The sequence below is a fragment of the Lepus europaeus genome, chromosome 5 (assembly GCF_033115175.1).
Source record: "Lepus europaeus isolate LE1 chromosome 5, mLepTim1.pri, whole genome shotgun sequence".
In the NCBI taxonomy this organism is placed as follows: domain Eukaryota; kingdom Metazoa; phylum Chordata; class Mammalia; order Lagomorpha; family Leporidae; genus Lepus; species Lepus europaeus.
This window is the reverse complement of record NC_084831.1, coordinates 151,969,726-151,991,455: the sequence shown is the minus strand read 5'-3', so window position 1 is coordinate 151,991,455 and position 21,730 is coordinate 151,969,726. Positions and strand designations below refer to the sequence as shown.

The 21,730-nt window shown below is 46.1% G+C and overlaps 1 protein-coding gene across 1 annotated transcript in view; it reads left to right on the top strand.

The window, feature by feature from the left end:
* The window catches only part of TDRD5 (tudor domain containing 5), a 120,532-nt gene that overhangs the window by 68,095 nt on the left and 30,707 nt on the right, over positions 1 to 21,730 (top strand). The window contains exons 12-15 of the mRNA XM_062190223.1: positions 655 to 810; positions 3,344 to 3,505; positions 7,485 to 7,667; positions 8,356 to 8,499. Of these exons, the coding sequence (XP_062046207.1) occupies positions 655 to 810; positions 3,344 to 3,505; positions 7,485 to 7,667; positions 8,356 to 8,499 (645 nt within the window). The remainder of the gene's footprint in view (positions 1 to 654; positions 811 to 3,343; positions 3,506 to 7,484; positions 7,668 to 8,355; positions 8,500 to 21,730) is intronic.

Genomic DNA, 21,730 nt, shown 5'->3' with positions numbered 1-21,730 from the left:
TAATGAACTTTATTTTTAAAGATTTATTTATTTATTTATTTATTTGAAAGTCAGAATTACACAGAAAGAAGGAGAGGCACAGAGAGAGAGAGAGGTCTTCCATCTGCTGGTTCACTTCCCAGTTGGCCACAATGGCCGGAACTGCGACAATCCAAAGCCAGGAGCCAGAAGTCTCCTCTGGGTCTCCCATGCCAGTGTAGGGGCCCAAGGACTTGGGCCATCTTTCACTGCTTTCCCAGGCCATAGCAGAGAGCTAGATCAGAAGTGGAGCAACTGGGACTTGAACCTGCGCCCGTATGGATGCCATCACTGCAGCTTTACCCACTATGCCCCAGCACTGGCCCCTAATATACTTTAGAATCTGAATACTTTTATTTTAAGTCATTGGATAGTCTCTCCTGCCTCAAATTACTTAGTTAGCAGGGTCGTCGTGGACAAGAACTCTCTTGTTATTGATAGTCATACCTAGCTGTATCTCTGTACTGAGGTTAACTTTTCAAACTAGGTAAGAATGAAAATATAGACAGCGTTTTAGCTATTACATTTTAGATGATAGTGCACTCCCACAGCATTTAAACATTGAGGTGCTGTTTCACCTTTTGTCCTCCCAGCTGTATAATTGAACCTTTCCTTTTTTCTTTTTTTTCCCCCTAGGGTTTCAGAGACCTCAACCCTTTAGCTGTGTACACCAAGTCCAGTAAGGGGCCGGATGATATCCTGACAGAGCTGAGTTTTCCCTCCCAGCAGCATTATTTTAATGAAGACCGAGAGATAAGTCCACAGTCCAAAGAGAGCGAACTGCACCCTCTGGTAAGAGGTGTTTGCGAATATTGCCGTAATTAGTTCTTTTTACTGTAATTCTCCTTATTTTTAGATGAAGAATCAGCCTCCCCAAACCTAGTAACGCAGGGAAACATTGCACGGTGATGTCAGCGACTCCCCTGGGTTAAACCCTTGTCCGAGGCTCGCTGCTTTCACACACTGAATTCCCTGGGGGGCGTCCTGACCTCCCAGGTGTGATCTTCCCTGCTCACTGCTCAGCTTCTTCACTGTTCTCAGTGACTTTGTGAACACTGGGGCCACCCGCCTTGCCCCACAGGAATGGCATTACTAAGTGTTTGTTATTGTGCACCACTCTGGCCTGAGATACAGCAACAGTTAGTGACCCTGGGTGATGTTACAGGGCCCGTTGACAGTACTGACGTGTGTTAGCTAACTTAACGTTCACAACAAACACACCAGGGTGGTTCTTTGACCTATGATAGGTTCAGGAAAGTCAAACACATGGTAAGAACTTTGTTTCTTGAACAGATAATCATGTTGTTTAAGTCTCACGTTCCTGACAGCAGGTGCTAGGCTAGGAGTCTAGAATATGTTTAATTTGAGAACCAACAGTCTTTTTTGTTTGTTTGTTTGATACAGCAAGGCTTTTTATTTTCTCTGAATAAAATAGCAAATATTCTTTCCTTCAGGGTTTTATATCTCTGACTTTAAAGATTATTTATTCGAAAGGCAGAGTTACAGAGAGGCAGAGGTAGAGAGAGAGGGTGGGGGGAGGTCATCTATCCGCTGGTTCACTCCCCAGTTGGCCGCAAAGGCTGGAGCTGTGCCTGTCCAAAGCCAGCAGCCAGGAGCTTCTTCTGGGTCTCCCATGCAGGTGCAAGGGCCCAAGGACTTGGGCCATCTTCTACTGCTTTCCTAGGCACAGTAGAGAGCTGGATCAGAAGAGGAGCATCCGGGACTCAAACCAGTGGCCATATGGAATGCCAGCACTGTAGGCAGCGGCCGTACCCACTACGCCACAATGCCTATATATCTGACTTTAAGAAAAGATTTATTTATTTATTTAAAAGAATTAAGTTAAGAGAGAGAGGAGAGAAAGAGAGATTGATCTTCCATCTACTAGTTCACTCCCCAGATGGCCTCAGCAGCCAGTGCTCGACCAGGCCAAAGCCAGGAGCTTCTTCCAGGTCTCCCAAGTGGGTGTCCGGCAGCCAAGCACTTGGGCCAGCTTCTGCTTTCCCTGGCCAGTAGCAGGGAGCTGTATCGGAAGTGGAGCAGCTAGGACATGAACTGGTGCCCATATGGGATGCTGGCATTGCAGGCAGCAGCTTTACCCGTTATGCCACAATGCCAGCCCCTATGTCTGACTTCTGAAATAAAGTCATACAGGTTATATGTTTACCAGATATTGTCTAACTGTTAGAAAATATGAAGGGGCCGTGGCTGTGGCACAGCAGGCTAAAGCCCCAGCCTGCAGTGCCAGCATCCCATGTGGACGCTGGTTTGAGTTCTGGCTGCTCCACTGCCAGTCCTACTCCCTGCTAATGCACCTGGGAAAGCAGCGAAGGATGGCCCAAGTACTTGGGCCCCTGCTCCCACATGGGAGACCCAGAAGAAGCTCCTGGGTTCAGCCCTGGTTGGTACAGCCATTTGGGGAGAGAACCCACAGATGGAAGAACTCCCACTCTCTGTCTCTCCCCCTCTCTGTAACTCTGCCTTTCAAACAAATAAAATAAATCTTAAAGAAAATATGAAAGGGAAAGGCCCTTTGACTACTGAGATGTTAACTTGTTACAAAAAATATGTGTGAATGTTTCCTGCTGAATGTTTAAAATAATGAAAAGGTTTTAGATTTCCAATTAACATAAAAATTAATTGGGCGTGTCTGACCCGAAACACTTTATGAAGCCTGATTTTTTTTTTACCGATTATAAGAATTTTATTTCCTGCTCTTATACATGAGTAATGATATAAATTCAACCTTTAACGTTTTAGAATATTTTGTCATCACTCAGTGTCTTTAGGTAATCATTCTTAAAACTTAGAAATGAAGAGAGATAATCTTTTCTATAAAAGAGAAAAGACTTAAAGTGCTTGTGTCCCACTGGAGTCTTTAGCTGGAAGTGACAAGATGCTTACGTGTCAGGCACGCAGACACACACCCCTCCGCGCCCCGGTCCTTCCCTTGCAGTGTGTGTCGTCTCTCCGCACTTCCTCCCGCAGTGTTCTGGTTTTACGTCCGTGGAAGGCTGCGCTGTGATGACCCGAGTGTGTGCGTTCCCACCGTATTTTTGAGTTCCTTGAGAGCTGGGGCCTGTTGCATTCGCCTTGTTAGCCACAGAACTCTCCTGTAGATGCCTGGTCGTAGGTACTCAGTTCGTACTTGTTGCCTGAAATAGCTTCTGCAGGATGGAAGATCTCAGGGTCACAGATGCAGTTAGAAGATAATGTCACATCTGCAGGGGTCTTAGGAAGTCCCCCCACCCCAGATGTAGAGACGTGGATTTTGGAAATAGCGTTGATGTAGAAAATAAGCTATTTTCTCTTTCGTACCTACTAGCAGACGACTAATGATGAGGAGTCTCTAAATCACCTTAATTCTGAGTCAAAGGAGGCATTAAAGGATGCAGGGTTTGGTTCCTTGAAAGCCCTTGATAAGATCTGTGACGATGACCCCAGGTGGCCCTTGCTGGAGCCCAAGGATCTGAGAGAAGAAATCGAGGTAGGAGGAGGAGGCTGCTTTCTTGAAACTTAAATTGATGTGATTAATTCTTTTTTAAAAAAATAAACCTCTCTTTTTAAGATTTATTTATTTGAAAGGCAGAATTACAAAGAAAACTGGAGGAGTGGGGGGCACAAGAAGGGGGTGGTGTCTTCCATCCACTGTTTTACTCCCTAAACAGCAGCAGTGGCCTGGGCCAGGCCAAAGCCAGGAGCTTCTTCTGGGTCTCCTACATGGGTGCAGGGGCCCAAGCACTTGCACCATCTTCCACTGCTTTCCCAGGCCATAGCAGAGCTGTACAGGGAGTGTGGCAGCCGGGACTTGAACCAGCACCCACATGGTGCTTAACTCATTAGGCCACAATGCCAGCCCGTGTGATTAATTCTCAAACGAAGAGTACTGGGACATGGCAGTTCTTGCTTTCCACATCCTTAGGGCCTTTCCCACAGGTGGAATACAGATTCTCTCCTCGGCCATCTCCAGTGTGCTAGCGGCATAGCTTTGATCACCAAAAAAGAAAAAGGCAGTTTCTGGTTTGGCTGGGTTAGTTAACACCCCACAGCTAGTACCATCTTCAGGAGTTACGCCGTGGTAAGAAAGTAGTACCGAGAAACAGTACCGGGGAAGTCCCGGGAGGAAGCGTTGACGGTGTTCCTGGAGGCCAGGCTTTGGTTCTGATGGAATGTTGATGCGCACACAGTGGAGCCTGCCGTGACCCCTCCCTGCGTGTCCTGCTTCCCAGGATGTCCGTTCCCATTGCTCTCGGCTGCTGTCTGTGGAGTCTGCCTTTCTGCAGTCGTAGGTATGTACGGACGTAGTGCCTTCCATGCCTGCATCCCCACCACACACGAACACAGCCTTCACCCCTCCATCCTGCTAAGCCCGTGTGTCCGGTGTTCCAGGCCGTCACCTGCAGTGGTCATGCGAGTGACAGTCACGGCTGAGCCAGTCCTAGGACACCGTTTCCCTTCCTTCAGAATCTTATTTGGTGGTAATCTTTTTAAATTCATGTGACAGTACTTCAAAGAGTTCCTGGCAAAAAGGACTTAAAAGATAAGTTCATTTTACTGCACACGACTTTGAAACCCATGTATATGGAGGTCTACAAAAAGTTCATGGAAAAATGTGTGTTAGGACAAAAACTAGACAGTGAAATTGCCGATCTTTCCATGTTTGCCCCATCGATCTAATGCATGTGCAGGTTTGTGTAGCCAGCACCGCAGGCACAGTGAAGTGGCCCTGTCACCTGAAATAATTGGTTCGTTACCCCGTCGTCATCGCTCGCTCCCATGTTCCTGACCGCTGGGCTCTCCCTCCATCTAGTTTGAGCTTTTCAGGACTGTCGTGGAAGTAGAGCCGTACAGTCTGTAACGCTTCCAGACTGGCCTGTCACTCGGCATGTGTGACAGTCATCCAAGTTACGTGTGTATCAGTAGTTCAGAGCGTTTGGTTACCGGGTGCTGTATGAGTACTCCACGGTTGGTACCAGTTTTGACCCACTGAAGAACATTGGAGCTGTTTGAGGCTTGGGGTCACTATGAATAGAGCAGCTGGTGCTAGTGTCTGTGCACAGGTTCTTGTGTGACCAGGGCTTCACTTACCTAAGGAAAATGCCAGGAGTAGAATCGCTGGGTCAGATAATCAGTGGTAACAAACCATTTTCCAGAGCGACTACCATTTTGCAGTCCCACCAACACTGGGGTTCCAGTTGCTGTGTGTCCTCGCAGGGCTTGGTACTACCGGCGATTTTCACGTTAGCCCTCTGAGAGGTGTGTAGTGGCATTACAGTGTGGCTTCAGTTTGCATTTGCCTAATGATGTTGAACATGTGTTCATGTGTTTGCCATCTACCCATGCTGTGTGGTGAAGTGTCTGTTCAGGTCTCCTGCCCATGTTTTGATTGGGTTGTTTGCTTGCTGTCGAGCTTTGAGAGTTCTTTATATATTCTGGATTCTAGTCCTTTGTCAGTAGGATTTTTTTTTCAAATATATCCTCCCACTTACAGCTTTTCATTTTCTTTCACATAACAAAAGTTCTTATATTGAGAAAATCTGTGTTAACAGTTTCTATTCTGTGACGTGTTTCACTGTCATGGCATCTTGAATTCATTCAAGTAGAAGAGCTGAGGCTTCAGTCAGTGTGGATTTTGTTGCAAATGAACGTCTGGTCCTGCTCTTGCTGATGGCCCTGGGAAAGCGGGGGATGGTGACTCCTCAGGTGCTGAGCTCTGCCACCGACTTGGAAGACCTGGGTTAAGTCCCCGCCTCCTGGTTTTTGGCTTGGCCAGATCCCTCCTACTTCATTCTTTTCCAAAATTGTTTTGAATATTGAGTTTTTCCTTGTAAATTTTAGAATCAGCTTATCTGTATCTTGGATTTTGATTGGAATTATGTTAAATTTGTAGATAAATTCTCAAATTTCTTATTATGAGAACCTAATTATTAATTTGAGAACTTTTTCCTAATGTAGCTATTTCATGTAATGGGCCTCTGTATACCACTTCATATATATATATATATATATACACCACTTTAGCCACATCCCACAAATTTGAACATAGTGTGTTTTTCACAGGGTATTGTGACACAGTGGGTTAAGCTGCCACTTGAGATATCTACTTTCTGTATGAGAGTCTAGTTCAAGCCCCAGCTGCTCCACTTCCAACCTAGCTTCCTGCTAACGCAGAGGCGTCAGATGATGGCTCAAGTGCTTGGGTCCCGGTCACCCATGTGGCAGACCTGGCTGGAGTTTCTGGCTCCTGGTTCTCCCTGGTCCAGCTCTGGCTGTTGTATGTATGTGAGGAGTGAACCAGAGAGTGGAAGATTTCCCTCTGTTCGTTCTCTCTCTCTCCTTCTCTCTCTCTCTCATGCTCTGTTGCTCTGCCTGCCTTCCAAGTAGATGAAAATAAACATTTTTTTAAAAGACATCCAAGTATTTTGATATTCAGTGTAAAACCCTTCATTTAATTTCTTCTGCAGAACATGTGTTAAAAATTTTTATTGACTTATATTTTATTCATTTGAAAGGCAGAAAGAGATGGCGGTCTTCCATCTGCTGGTCACTTTACAAATGCCTGCAAAAGCCAGGGTTGGGCCATCCTGAAATCATGACCCAGAATTCAGTTCAGGTCTCCCACATGGGTGACAGGTACCCAAGTACTCGGGGCCACCTCTGCTCCCTCCTACTAAGTATTAGCAGGAATCGGATCGGAAGTGGACCTGGAACTTAATGCTAGGCATTCCACTATGGGCTGTGGGCATCCCGAGCAGCCTCTTAACTGTTGTGCCAAGTGCCTGCCCCTCTTTCTTTCTTTTTTTTTTTTTTTTACTTATATATTGAAAGGCAGAGTTAGAGAGTGAGATCGATTGATCTTCCAACCACTGTTTCAGTCCTCAGATGTTTCCAGCATCCTGAAGCCAGGAGCTCCATCTAGGTCTCCCACGTGGATGGTCAGAGTCTAAGCACTTGGGCCATCTTCTGCATTCCAGGTGCATTAGCAGGGAGCTGGATTGGAAGTGGAGCAGCTGGGACTCGAACCAGCGCTTACGTGGGGTGTAGGCCTCGCACGTGGCTGTTTCACCCTCTACACCACAGTGCTGGCCCCACTCCGCCCCTCTTGATTCTGTGCTTACTCCACACTGTTTTACCATTCAGAATATCCCTGTGGTCTCCCTGGCCTTGCAGCAAGCGAGAGAGGGCTAGCTGCCCAAGTCCTGGAGTAGGAGATCTAACTTCTTAAGGGACTTGAAATGAGTGCTGTTTCTGTTCCCACTTCACCCCCTCGCTTGCAGAAACCTTGGAGTATGAATTCCGGAGCTTTCGGGGATCTGTGGTGTACGTTCTAGAAGGGAGAGAGCAGTGAATTGTGTGTGCAGACTGCGTCTGTACCTGGAGTCGGGGAGCATTGCAAACCTACCTTGTACATGGCGCCGTTTAGGAGCTGTCAGTGAGATTTTTCTTTGGTTTCTGCTGCTTCGCAGGATGAAGTCCCCACTGGAATGCCTTGCCTGGAGTCAGTGACCATAGGTGGCGACGTCTGGGATGAGAACTGGTTACCACTGCAGGCCAAAATGGGGAGAGGGGGTGACGCTGCCTCCCACCTGCTCACCCCAGGCCTTGGTGCAGAGGAGGAGTGCCCGTCCTGGGAAGAGATGCCTCAGAAGGTTAGAAGCTCGGAACAACAGAAGGCAGACCACTGCCCTTCATTGCCCAGGCCTTAAGAAAGCAGCACTAAGGATGTATGGGGCCGTAATTCAAAAGAACGCCTGGGTTTTAAAAATGGTACCAGGAAGTAGGGGGATGGAGGGTGCAGCAGGGGAGACTAACCCGTGAGCCTGTTGTGTGTCTGCCCTCTCTGTGTTAGGATTTAGGTTTTCATTGGCAGGGCCTTAGCTCTCTAAAGAAACTGATTTCTGTAATTTTACTGTTTCATTAGCTCCGTAATACAACTTCCAGATTTCTACAACCTGATTATTTGCTAATATTCTGCTAATGTTAGCTAATACTAGGCCTAGCAATATGTTTAAATTTTATTTTCCACTGGTTATATGAAAGAACAAATACTGGAAGTTAACTTGTTCCTTAGTATTCATTCCACTTAAATTCTAGGTGATCATGAAAAATCACCTGTCCATGAAAAGTAGTATGAAAGTATTAGGAACGGAGTTGTATTTCTTCCTATGGGATGCATGTGTTCATAGTAATTAAAGACGCTGAGCATGGTCAGTAGAACAAGGAAGAAGGCGCCGTGGGTGCAGAGTGATCCGTGGCTTCCCTGTGTGATGCACGCCGGAGCCCTTGTTTGGACAGGAGGCGCTGCGTCTCAGTCACTGTTGTGGTCATTCCCTGCAGGACTGCTGTTTCCCCACACCCAGGGATACGTGGGATGACTCGTGGCAGCCCTCAGGCCTGGTAAATGGAGTGAAAGCAGACGTGCAGCAGCCAGAAGGGCCGGGCGCTCAGGAGGAGAGTGCCGGCACAGCTGGGATCCAGGAGGTAAGTGCTACGGGCGCTGCCAGGACGCAGGTGCGCCGGCAAGCACTGTGGTGTTCAGGGAGTGAGGTTGCAGGTAATGCTGCCTCTCCTGGCACTTGGTAAAATTCACATAAAATGTATTTGATTTTAAAATTGATATCAGTTAATTTAGTTATTCATCTCTTGGTGCTGGGTGGCGGGGGGACCCTGAACGAGCTAAAAGATTGCTTAAACCTCTTGTAGGGACAGAGGAAATTTCTATCCCGTGGCCATAAATCTTAAGCTCTCGAGGATTCCAGGAGGGTGGAATAGGGAGAGGACATATTGCTTTAGGCTAGGAGAACATGGTAGCAAAGAAGTGGAGGAGGTGCGTTGCCAGGGCAGTGAGGGAGAGAGATTTCCAGTGGAAATGTTGCAGAAGGAAGAGGGACACTTGGATCCGTGGGGAGGTGCAGACGCGGCGCACGACCCCCACGGCTGAGAGCTGGAGGAAGCGCCAGCCTTGGAGGGCAAGGCGACGCAAGACTGCAGCACCCGTGCCGCTGCCGAGACAGCCAGAGGGAGAGCTGGCAGACTGCTCTGACTGGGCTCAGCCTCTCCCCACCCCCACAGCGCTGCCCGGCACTGGCTGGGAGCGGGCGCCACTTTGTTAGCAGTAGTGACTGTTGGCTCTGTGCACCTGCCCAGAGCTGGCGGTGTCAAGTGCCCCTCTCACCAGCAGTGGCTGCTTCAGCAATCTTGAGCACGTGTGATCCAGGGGTTTTACCAGAGGGAAAATCTGTGTTCCCCACTGACTTTGGGTCTCGCTCTGGGGAATTGACAAGGGGCTGGGCACCCGCTAGGACTGTGAGATGCCCCCAGCCTCTCAGCAAAGCACAGGCTCCGTGGCTCAGACCACCGAGGTGCAGCATCCACAGGCAGCTGGCTCTGGGAACGTTTCTGCTCTCCATAGACGGGATAGGCTAGCAGGGGAGAGTAGATCCTCTGTACCCCGTGACTGTGGGAGCCCTGAGTGCTGAGATGGGGAACTCCGTGACTGTGTGACAGTGCACAGGATGTAGCTGGGTGTCTGGCAGTCCTGATTGTCCGGGGTGGGTCACTGTTGTGGGATCTGTGCTCACATGAGGACCACACAGATCCTTGGTGTGGTTCATGTGGCAGCACGGTGAGTGCTGCACCCACTGTGGGCTAACCCAGGGCATCGGTCACCTTGGAACAGAGGAGGTGAGGGTGTGATCCCGGCAACAGAGGTGATCATACCCTCTCCTCCCCAACAATAGAGGATGCCCAACTAGGGCGTCCAACTAGATGCCCAACTAGGGCATCACCCTGGGTACTCGCCCCACCCTGCAGCACTGACCAGAGCTCCCTGGTCACACCCAGCACACGACTCTGGGTACTCACTGAAAGAGCAGACACTCCACTAAGCCACAGAGGAATGGTTCAAAGATAAAAGCCATCAGAGGAGAAAACCAGCAAGTACTTCCACAAATGCCTAAAATAATCGCAGAAATTTAGGAAACAAGAAAAATGAAGACAACATAACCCTCCAAAGGAACATAACACTTTAATACTAGAATGGGAAGATGAGAAGGTTGATGAAATGCCTGAAAAGGAATTCAAAAGATTAATCCTAGGATTATTTAAAAGCAATGAGAAGCAAATTTATGAATTAAAGAAATCCATACATGACATAGAGGAAAACTTCTCCCATGAGATTTGAGATTGTGAAGAGAAATCAAACAAAAATTAGAAATGAACTCGATGTGTCAGATAAAAAATACCGTGGGGAGCCTTAACCACAGACTGGGTGGGGCAGAAGAAAAAATATCTGAGTGAGAAGATAAATCTTTGTGAAGTTCTCAGAACAAAAAAGAAGAAATTAGAAAAATTGAAACAGCGTTAGAGGTTTATGGGAGACTATCAGATGACCCAGCATATAGGTTTTATGAGCTCCTGAAGGCATGGAAAGAGAATTGACTAGAAGGCCTATTTAGTGAAATAATTACAGAAAACCTCCCTGATTTGGAGAAGGGGACTTCCCAGTACAGGAAGCACATGGGACTCCTAGTAGATATGACCATAAAAGATCTTCACCACAACACATTGTAGTCAAACTCTCCACAGTAAAACATAAAGGAAAGATTCTAAAATGTCCATGAGAAATGCCAGATTACTTTCTCCTTTTTTAAGTTTTATTTTTATTTATTTATTTATTTTTTATTTTTAACAGGCAGAGTTAGAGAGACAGAGAGAAAGGTCTTCCTTCCGTTGGTTCACCCCCCAAATGGCCACTATGGCCGGCACGCTGCACCAATCTGAAACCAGGAGCCAGGTGCTTCCTCTTGGTCTTCCATGCAGGTGCAGGGCCCAAGCACCTGGGCCATCCTCCACTGCCTTCCCAGGCCACAGCAGAGAGCTGGACTGGAAGAGGAGCAACTGGGACAGAATCCAGTGCCCCAACCGGGACTAGAACCCAGGGTGCCGGCACCACAGGCGGAAGATTAGCCTAGTGAGCCGCAGCACTGGTCTATTTTATTTATTTGAAAGAATTACAGAGAGAGGTAGAGCCAGAGAGAGAGAGAAAGATCTTCCATCCACTGGTTCACTCCCCAAATGACCACAATGGCCAGAGCTGTGCTAATCCAAAGCCAGGAGCCAAGAGCTTCTTCTGGGTCTCCCACATGGGTGCAGAGGCCCAAGGACTTGGGTCATCTCCTACTGCCCTCCCAGGGCATAGTAGAGAGCAGGATCAGAAGTGGAGCAACCGGGTCTTGAATCGGTGCCCATGTGGAATGCAGGCAGTGGCTTTACCTGCTACTCCACCATGCCGGCCCCAGACTAAATATTATTTCATGGAGCTCCTGTTGTTCAGTATGCAGTCTGATAAATTCTAATTATAATGAATTTTCTTTATTTTAAAGGCGGGCTTTATAGATGACTGCTTTGTTTTTGTGGACTTACTTGCTCTCATCTTTATAATTAGAATATGTGGTTTTCAGTAGCTTGAGGATTGACTGCCTGAACATGTCTGATATGTGGAGTCATCAAAAAGTTCATGGAAAATGCATACTGTGAAAAAACTCTCCCCCTCTCCTCCTCTCCCCTTCTTACTCTTTCCCTCTGTCTTCCTCCCTTCCTCCCTCCCTCTCCACTCTCTGTGTAACTCTGATTTTCAAATAAATAAATCTTTAAAAAGAATCAACAAAACTAAGAATTTATTTGGTCAAAAAAAATCAAAATTGATAATATGCTTCATAGATTAATAAAGAAAAAAGAGAAGATCAAATAAATAAAACCAGAGATGAAAGAGGAGGTAACTGATCCACAGAAGTAAAAAATAAATTATTAATAAGTATACAACAAATTGGACAACCCCCTAGAAATGAATGAATTTTTAGTGATATACAAACTACCAAGACTGAATCAAGAAGTAGCATCACACGTATTCTGTTTGTGAAAGTTAGTGTAACAGTTTGTGCAAGTCGGGGCCGGCAGTGTGGCACAGTGGGTTAAGCCACTGCCTGAGATGCCTGCATCCCAGTGAACAGTGGTTTTGGTGTGGCCCAGACTGAGCCATTGGAGCCATCTGGGGAGTGAACCAGTATATAGAAGTTATCTGTGTGTCTCTGTCTCTCTCTAACTCAGCCTTTCAAATAAATAAATATTAAAAAAACCTTCCATAACAGAAATTGAAAGAATTTGTCACCACCTGTCCAACCCTACCAATGATACTTAAGGATGTGCTACACACAAAACAGAAATATAGTCATCTTTATGAAAGAATATGAAGGTAGATAATCTTCCAGTAAAAGTACAAAGGAAATCGAAAGCAAATAATAGGAATATTTATAGAAAAAATGGCAAGCCAAGTCATTATTTATCAGTAGTAACCTTGAATATAAATGGTCTAAATTCTCCAATTAAAAAATAGACTGGCTGAATGGATTGAAACAGAAAACCTATTTATTTGCTGCCTACAAGAAACACCTCACCAACAAAGTCTGAAAAAGCAGTCTGAAAGTAAAAGAATAGAAAAAGATATTCCATGCTAATGGAAAGCAAAACTGAGCAGGTGTAGCCATCCTAATGTCAGACAAAATAGACTTTAACACCAACAAATGTTGAGAGACAATGATACCATGTAATGATGAAGGACTTACAGTCACATCTTCTTGTTGAATTAATAAACATACATGCACCCAGTGCCAGGATACTGGCTGTTTAAAACAACTGTTAATCTAAAGGGAGTGCACTCCAGTAGTGATGGGGGACTTCTACACCCCACTTTCATCAATGGACACGTAAACTAAAGAGAAAATCAACAAAGAAACAACAGATCATCAACACTGTGGACCAGATGGACCTGATATCTACATAACTTGTCACCCCACAGTTGCAGAATACCCATTCTTTTCACCAGTGTGTGGATCTTTGTCTAGAATAGACCATGTGCTAGGCCGTAAAGCAAGTCTCAGCAAATTAAAAAAAATTGTAATCACACCATGCATCTTTTTTGACCACAGTGGAATGAAGCTAGAAATTAACAATTCAAGAATCTCTACAACATAAACACACAGAGACTGAACAACATGCTCCTGAATGAACAGTGGATCATAGAAGAAATCAAAAGAAAAATCAAAACATTTCTGGAGATGAATGAAGATGATAGCACAACATACCAAAACTTAGAGGATACAGCAAAAAGAGTGTTAATAGGTGGCTCCATCGAGAAATTGGAAAGCCATCAAGTAAATGAGCTATCGGTGCATCTCAAGAACCTAGAAAAACACCAAACCAAACCCAAACTGAGTAAGAGGAAAGAAATAACTAAAATTGGAGAAGAAATATAGATAATTGAAACAAAAGAGGTGTAAAAAATCAGTGAAATGAGCTGGTTTTTGCAAAAATAAAATTGATGCACCATTGGCCCAACTAACAAAAAAAAAGACCCAAATTAGTAAAATCAGAGATGCAAAAAGAAATGTAACAATGGCTAACACAGAAATAAAAAATCAGAAATTACTGTAAAAAGCTGTATGGCAACAGATTGGAAGATGTAGAAGAAATGGATAGATTCTAGACACATACAACTGACTAGAATTTAGCCATGAAGACATAGAAGACCTAAATAGACCAATAACCAGTATGGAAACTGAATCAGTAATAAAGACCCTCCCAGCAAAGAAAAACCCAGGAACGGATGGCTTCACTGCTGAATTCTTTTTTTTTTTTTAAAGATTTATTTATTTTACTTCAAAGAGTTACACAGAGAGAGGAGATGCAGAGAGAGAAAGAAAGAGGTCTTCCATCTGATGGATGGAATTGGCCACAACAGCTGGAGCTGCGCCATTCCGAAGCCAGGAGCTTCTTCTGGGTCTCACACATGGGTGCAGGGGCCCAAGGACTTGGGCCATCTTCTGCTGCTTTCCCAGGCCATATCAGAGAGCTGGATAGGAAGTGGAGCAGCTGGGTCTCGAACCGGTGCCCATATGGGATGCCAGTGCTTCAGGCCAGGGCGTTAACCCACTGCATTACAGTGCCAGCCCCTTCACTGCTAAATTCTAAGAGACTCTTCTAGAGGAACTAATTCCAGTTCTTCTCTAGCTATTCAGAACAATTTAAAGCAAGTAAATCCTCCCAAACTCCTTCGATGAAGCCTATGTCACTTTAATTCCTAAACCAGAAAGATAAAACAGAGAAAGAAAACTATAGACTGATATTCCTGATGAACGTAGTTGTAAAAATTCTCAAGAAAATACTAGCCAATCAAATCCAGCACATCAGAACAATTATTCACCTGGACCAAGTGAGATTTATCCCTGGGATGCAGGGATGGTTCAGCTTTCGCAAATCAATAAATGTGATATCACATTAACAAATTGAATAAAAACCATATGATATCCTGAATAGATGCAGAGAAAGCATTTGATAAAATACAGTATCATTTCTTGATGAAAACCTTTAGCAAGTTGGGTATGGAAGGAACATTGCTCAGTACGATCAGTCAAGGCAATTTATGACAAACTCACAGCCAGCTTCTTAAATGAGGAAAAGTTGGAAGCATTTCCACTAAGATCAAGACCCAGATAAGGATGCCCACTTTGACCATTGCTCTTTGGTATAGTCCTAGAAGCCAAAATAGACAAAGGGGATTATATCAAGCTGAGAAGTTTATGCTGCAAAACAAATGCTCAGAAAAGGAAAGGGGAACTGACAGAGTGGGAGAAAATACTTGTAAAACTATGAAATTGATAAAGGATTAATATCCACAATATATAAAGAACTCAAGAAAACAGCAAAACACACAATCCAATTAAGAAATGGGCAAAGGACTTAAACGGGCATTTTTCAAAAGAGGAAATTGAAATGGCCAACACACCCCTGAAAAAATGCTCAGGGTCACTAGCCATCAATAAAATACCAATCAAAACCACAGTGAGGTGTCACCTCACCCCAGTTAGAATGGCTTTCATATAGAAATCAACAAATAATGAATGCTGGTGAGGATGTGGGGAAAAGGTACCCTAATCCACTGTCGGTGGGAATGTAAACTGGTGTAGCCACTGTGGAAGACAGTTTGGAGATTCCTCAGAAACCTGAATATAGACCGACAATACAATCCAGCCATCCCACTCTTGGGAATTTAATGAAATGAAATATGAAAGATTTGTATGTTCCCCCCATGTTTACTGCAGCTCAATTCACAATAACTAAGATACAGAATCAATGCAGATGTCCATCAGCTGACGATTAGATAAAGAACAGGTGATATATACACTATGGAATACTATCGGCCATAAAAAAGAATGAAATCCTGTCTTGCAACTAAACAGGTGCAACTGCAAACCATTATGCTTAGTAAAGTAAGCCAGTCCCAAAAAGACAAATATGTTTCCCTAATCTGTAGTAACTATTAGTGTACCAACAGTGTGTATTGGAATGAAATTGACTTTTTGAGCTTTGTGATTGTTTCTGGCCCTTGTCTCTGGTGTTGAACAGTGATTTTTTTTCTTCATGCTATTTGTTGAACTCTTTACTTAGTGTTGGGTTAAACTTAGGAGTATAACTGTTGAGGTGGACTCGTTCTGAGAGGAGCAGTGTGGTGGGGGCAAGAGGCGCGGAGTCACCACACAGACCCCGGGAGTCAGGTGAAAGCAGGCCAGAGGCGAGCAGCCCGCAGACTCGTTTATTTCAGTTGGTACAACAGCTTATATAGCCAAGACAGCCAATCCAGTCAAGGGGCGGTGTATGCCCTAACCAATCACAGCCTGTTGCCAGGATGGCTCCGTTGCCAGGTGGGTTTCAAAGCCATTCCTGAGTAACTGATGCTCTGACGCTTGCTTGCCAGCGGCCATCTTGGCATGGCCTTCTCATTCCACCACATTTCCCCCTTTTCGTCAGTTACTCAGGAATGGCTTTGAAACCCACCTGGAGCCTGCCTGGCAGCGTATAACATAAACTGAAAGTAGACCATTATAAAATTAAGAGAGGGATCAGGAGAGGAAGGAGGAGGAAGGGTGGGAGTGTGGGCGGGAAGGAGGGTAGGGTAGGAAGTATCACTGTGTTCTTGAATCTGTTTATATGAAGTACATGAAATTTGTAGACCTTAATTTTTTAAAAGAATTTAAGCTCCCAGTATCCTCCTTACAATGTGGACCAGTTTCTTCTGTCGTGTTCCTGAGGTAGACGGTAGTGACTCTGGCACGTAAGCCATTTGTTCCATGCTTCTCAAATACACTGAGCATCCTGAGCCTAAGGCAGTTGTGTGGGTCCTGAGAGAGGACTACTGGGCCCTTTCCTTCAGTGTGCTGTGTGGGAAATCAAGGGCTGGGGTTTAAAGACTGCTGGAGAGCAGACTTGGCAGAGACGCTCCTGAGTGATGCATGCCCCGCACAGAGTGGTGATGAAGTCATGTGTGTACCTGGAGCAGTGTCCCAGAAATGTAGGTGACTTAGGGCATGGATTTAATTTTAGGATAGCATATGCTTTTATATTTTGTTTCTCTTCTAGTTTTTTTTTTCCCAAAAAGAAAGTTTTCCTTAAATGTAATTCTAATACTATTTTGATTCACTATTTAAAGTGTATAATTCACTGTGGTTTGTATGCACAGCGTCACCTTGAACATTTTAATCCACCTTCTCCCCTCCCCCAATAAACCCAGCATAGCCATTGACGGTCACACCCCTTTCCCATCTTCCCACAACCTTAAGCAACTGTAATCTGATTTCTATCTATGCATATTTGCCTGTTGTGGAGAGTTCCCATAAATGTCTCATGGCAAATGGTCTGTGGTGATGGTCGTCTTTCGCTTACTGTAATGTCTTCAATAAGGTCCATCCATGTGGTAGCATGAATCAGTATCAGTACTTAATTCTTTTTTTTTTTTTTTTGGGGGGGGGTGGGCAGGCAGAGTTAGAGACAGACAGAAAGGTCCTCCTTCCATTGGTTCACCCCCCAAATGGCCGCTACGGCTGGCGCCTGCGCCGATCCAAAGCCAGGAGCCGGGAGCTTCCTCCTGGTCTCCCATGCAGGTGCAGGGCCCAAGCACTTGGGCCATCCTCCACTGCCTTCCCAGGCCACAGCAGAGAGCTGGACTGGAAGAGGGGCAACCGGGACAGAACCCGGCGCCTCGACTGGGACTAGAACCTGGAGTGCTGGCAGCGCAGGCAGAGGATTAGCCTAGTGAGCTGCAGCACCGGCCATCATTCTTTCTTGTTAATATGAATCAGTACTTCGTTCTTTTTTGTTATAATATGCCCCTGTGTGATAAACCACATTTTACTTATCCATTCATCATGTGACAGGAATTTGGGCTTTTTCATACTTTGGCATTTACAAATAATGCTAAGAGCGTTCAAGTACAAGTTTCCACGTGGACTTGTTTTTGTTTTGTTTTCTAGATATACAACTACGAGTAGAATTTCTAGGTTATATAGTAACTAACTTTAAAAAAAAAAAGATTTGTTTGAAAGGCAGAGTTAGGGAGGGAGGGACAGAGATGTCTTCTTCCGCTGGATCACTCCCTAAATGGTCGCAGTGGCTGGAGCTTGGCCAGACTGAAGCCAGGATGTTCTTCCAGGTCTCAAGTGCTTGGGCCATTTTCCGCTGCTATCCCAGGCACATCAGCAGGGAGCTGGATTAGAAGTGGAGCAGCCCAGCAGGCATATGCGATGCTGGTGCTGCAGTTGGTGGCTTGACTCGCTACACCACAGCACCAGCCCCTAAAACATTTTTTTCTAAAGATTTTATTGATTTAAAAGCAGAGGGGCTGGCATGTGGTGTAGCAGGTAAAGCTGCTGTCTGCAATGCCGACATCCCATATGGGCGCCAGTTCTAGTCCTGGCTGCTCCTCTTCCAATCCAGCTCTCTGCTGTGGCCTGGGAAAGCAGTAGAAGATGGCCAAAGTCCTTGGGCCCCTGCACCCGCATGGGAGACCTGGAAGAAGCTCCTGTCTCCTGGCTTTGGATTGGCGCAGCTCCACCATTGTGGCCAGTTGTGGAGTGAACCAGTGGATGGAAGATTCTCTCTCTCTTTGCCTCCCCTTCTCTCTCTCTGTAACTCTTTCAAATAAATAAATCTTTTTTTTTTAAAGTGACAGATGGATATTCCATCTGCTGGTTCAGTCCTCAAATGTCTACAACATCTGGGCCTGGACCAGGCTGAAGCCGGGAGCCTGGAAGTCCATCAAGGTCTCCCAAATGGGTGGCAAGGGCCCACGTGCTTGGGCCAAACCCACTGTTTTCCCATGTGCATTAGCAGGGAGCAGAAGCAGAGCAGCCAGGACTTGGACTGGCACTCTGATATGGGATGCCAGCTTTGCAGGTCGAGGTTTGACCTGTGCTACAATACCAGCCCGTTTTTAACACTTTGAGGAACTGCCATACAGTTTTCCAAAGTAGCTGCACCATTTTATATTCCCACTAGCAATGCAGAAGGTTCTGATTTCTCCATATCTTCACCAACATTTACCTTTTTCATGGCCACATTAGTGGGTGTGACAGGTGTCACATAATGGTTTTGACTTGTGCATCCCCAGTGGGCAGTGATGTTGAGTGTCTTCTCGTGTGCTTATTGGCCATTTGCTTATCTCCCTTAGCAAAATCTCTGTCCTGATCCTTTGCCCATTTTTAAGTGGATTGTCTTTTTATTCAGTTACAAAGACAGATATTGTATCACAATGCCTTTTTCTAGGAATATTATTTTCAAAATTTTTTCTGCTATTCTGTAGGTTGTCTTCACTTTCTTGATGGTGTCCTTTGTTGTACAAATGATTTTTATGAAATATGATTGATTTTTTCTTTAGTTGGTTGAGTTTTTGGCTTTTCTAGAAACCATTGCCTAATCTTACATTTCAGGAATTTACCCTTGCGTCTTCTGAGCGTTGTATGGTTTTGGCTGTCGTATTTCAGTCCGTGATCGACCCTGAGGTTCTTCTTTGTTCTTCGAGATGGGGGTCCAGCTCCATTATTGTGCATGGTGACATTCAGGTGTCCCGGGTCTGTGTGTTGAAAGGTGATTCCTCCCCTATAAATTGCTTTGGATACCTTTATCAAAAAGTAGCTGACCGTGAGTTCCGGTTTCTTTCTGAACTCTGCGTGCTGTCGTCTGCTCCTGTGCCAGTGCCGTGCTGTCTAGATTACTGTAACTTTTGAGTGAGTGTGCGATTGGGCCGTGAGAGTCCTCAGACCTTTCCGTGTGATTCTGTGACACGCGATGCGCCGTGAAGAGCAGGGGTAACAGGGCACAGGCTTTCCTGTGTCGGACAGAATTGCCCAACACACGTTACTTCTGAAGAAAGTTCTCCTGCTGCTTCTCTTCTTCCTTCCCCATTATAAAGCAGCCGAGGTTTCAGCCATCCCAGTGTGGAGGCAGAAGTAAGTACTTAACTGTAGTAAGTCGTCTGACTTTTGGATGAAGGCGTTCACCTCCTTCCTGGATCTCTGACGTCTCAGAAGATGGCCTTGTGTCGTGTGGTCTTACAGTGACGTCCTGCGCTCTGAGGAGGTGGAGTTCGTTGTGCTTCCAATGGCTGCTGACGATCCCAGCTGTCCTGGAGCGGCTGTGTGTATGGTGAAGCTAGGGGAGACCCTGCAGTTTGTGTGTGGGGCCCCTGTGGTCTTGCATGGAGCTTGTGGGGATAGATCTCTGTTGTAGCATTGACCCTTTTGCATCAGTTCCAAAGACACTGGCTGTGCTCGAGCACATTTACTGTTAAACTGTGCACAGTTGTATCTCTGAATCCTGACCAAGAAAACACTCTTGCACATACAGTGCCGTGAGCGGAAAAACCTGGGTACTTGTGTTTCTTGTAAGCGGTTCCATCTCCAGACACAAAGTGTAAGGTGTGCAAGAGGAGTTAAAAATTGAATGCTAGGGGACCGGCACTGTGGCTCTGTGTGTTAAAGCCCCGGCCAGCAATGCCAGCATTCCATATGGGTGCCAGTTCGAGTCCTGGCTGCTCCACTTCTGATCCAGCTCCCTGCTATGGTCTGGGAAAGCAGCAGCAGAAGGCCCAAGCGCTGGCCCCTGCACCCACATGGGAGACCTGGATGAAGCTCCTGGCTCCTGGCTTCAGCCTGGCTCGATCCTGGCTGTTGGGGCCATTTGAGGAGTGAACCAGAGGATGGATGATTCATTCATTCATTCATTTTCTCTCTCTCTCTTTCTCTCTCTCTCTCTCTCTCTTTCTTACAAATGAATAAGTAAATCTTAAAAGACAATTGCATGCTGGAGTGAAATTTGGAACAGAAAAGGATCCTGGAAAAGGGCTCCCTTCTAGAGACCTCCTTAAAAAACAAGAGATGTGGCCGGCGCCGTAGCTCAACAGGCTAATCCTCCGCCTTGCGGCGCTGGCACATCGGGTTCTAGTCCCGGTCGGGGTGCCGGATTCTGTCCCGGTTGCTCCTCTTCCAGGCCAGCTCTCTGCTGTGGCCTGGGAAGGCAGTGGAGGATGGCCCAAGTGCTTGGGCCCTGCACCCCATGGGAGACCAGGAGAAGCACCTGGCTCCTGCCTTTGGATCAGTACGGTACGCAGGCAGCAGCGGCCATTGGAGGGTGAACAAACGGCAAAAAGGAAGACCTTTCTCTCTGTCTCTCACTGTCCATTCTGCCTGTCAAAAAAAAAGCAAGAGGTGCAAAGTGAACCCTGAGAAACAGGAGTCAGGAGTCAAACAGAAGTTCTCAGCTGCAGTAAACAGATGTTTGGACTGGACAGCTGCCTTGTCAAGGGACGGGGAAGTGAGTAGTAGATCTACCCCGTCTATGATAGCGAGGACTTGGAGTTAACCCTGGGCTTTCTCATCTCCACTGCTGGCTGTGGTTTCATGGCATCCATGGGGAAGCGAACTGTCAACAAACAGGCGCCCTTTCTTCCTACTGAAGGCAGTGATGAGCTAGGGCTCCAGAGGAAGAACACGAGAAACCTTGCCTCTAGGGAGCCGTAGGCTCAGGCCAACTCCGAATTAAGACACGGCAGACAGACCTCCTGGGTTTTTGTTTCCGCTTGGCATCAGTGAGAGTACTTGTGGCTCATCAGAACATGAATAACTGAGAGATTATGGTAAATAGTAAGTCCACACCAGCCGTTCAGCCAGGAAAACCAGAATGGCAGCTACTCCAGAGCTTGCCCGTCCATACCAGGCGTCTACCTGGCCCCTTTTCTTAGCAATTCGGAGACACCTCTGCGCTTCTGAAGACTGCGGCATTTGTTAAGGTTCTAGGGCCTTCACCTACATTCACTCATTGAGTCCTCGCAGCAAACTACGCTGGGAAGTCCTACTGTTATCCCCTCTCACCGATGCCAGAACCGAGCCCCAGAGAAGTGACTCACCCAGGGTCACACGGTATGAAGTGCAGAGCTCGGATTCAACCAGTGCGGCTCGAGTGTGTGCTCTTACGTGCCGTGCTGGATCATTTGTGATTTGGAGTATCAAAGGCCTTTGGTGCTTGTAAGATGCGTATACAGCAGCAGAGGTACTTTTGCTGTGTACCCTTTGTTCTGAGTGACCTCTGGGCTCTGAGTGCCGTGTGGGTGCAGTGTAAGAGATGTGTATCTGTGTCTGCTCCCCCTCTCCTCCATGTTTTAATGAAATGAGGACTAAGGGGTATTATAATAGTAGCTTTCATTCTTAGCAAGCTTGCCTTTGGAAAAATAATTTGGACCCAGGCTGTTCTTTGCTACCAGAATTAAATTCAGCCAGTTGCAGGCAGAGCAGCTGGGGGCCCCGGGCCTCTTCATTCTGTTTAGGTG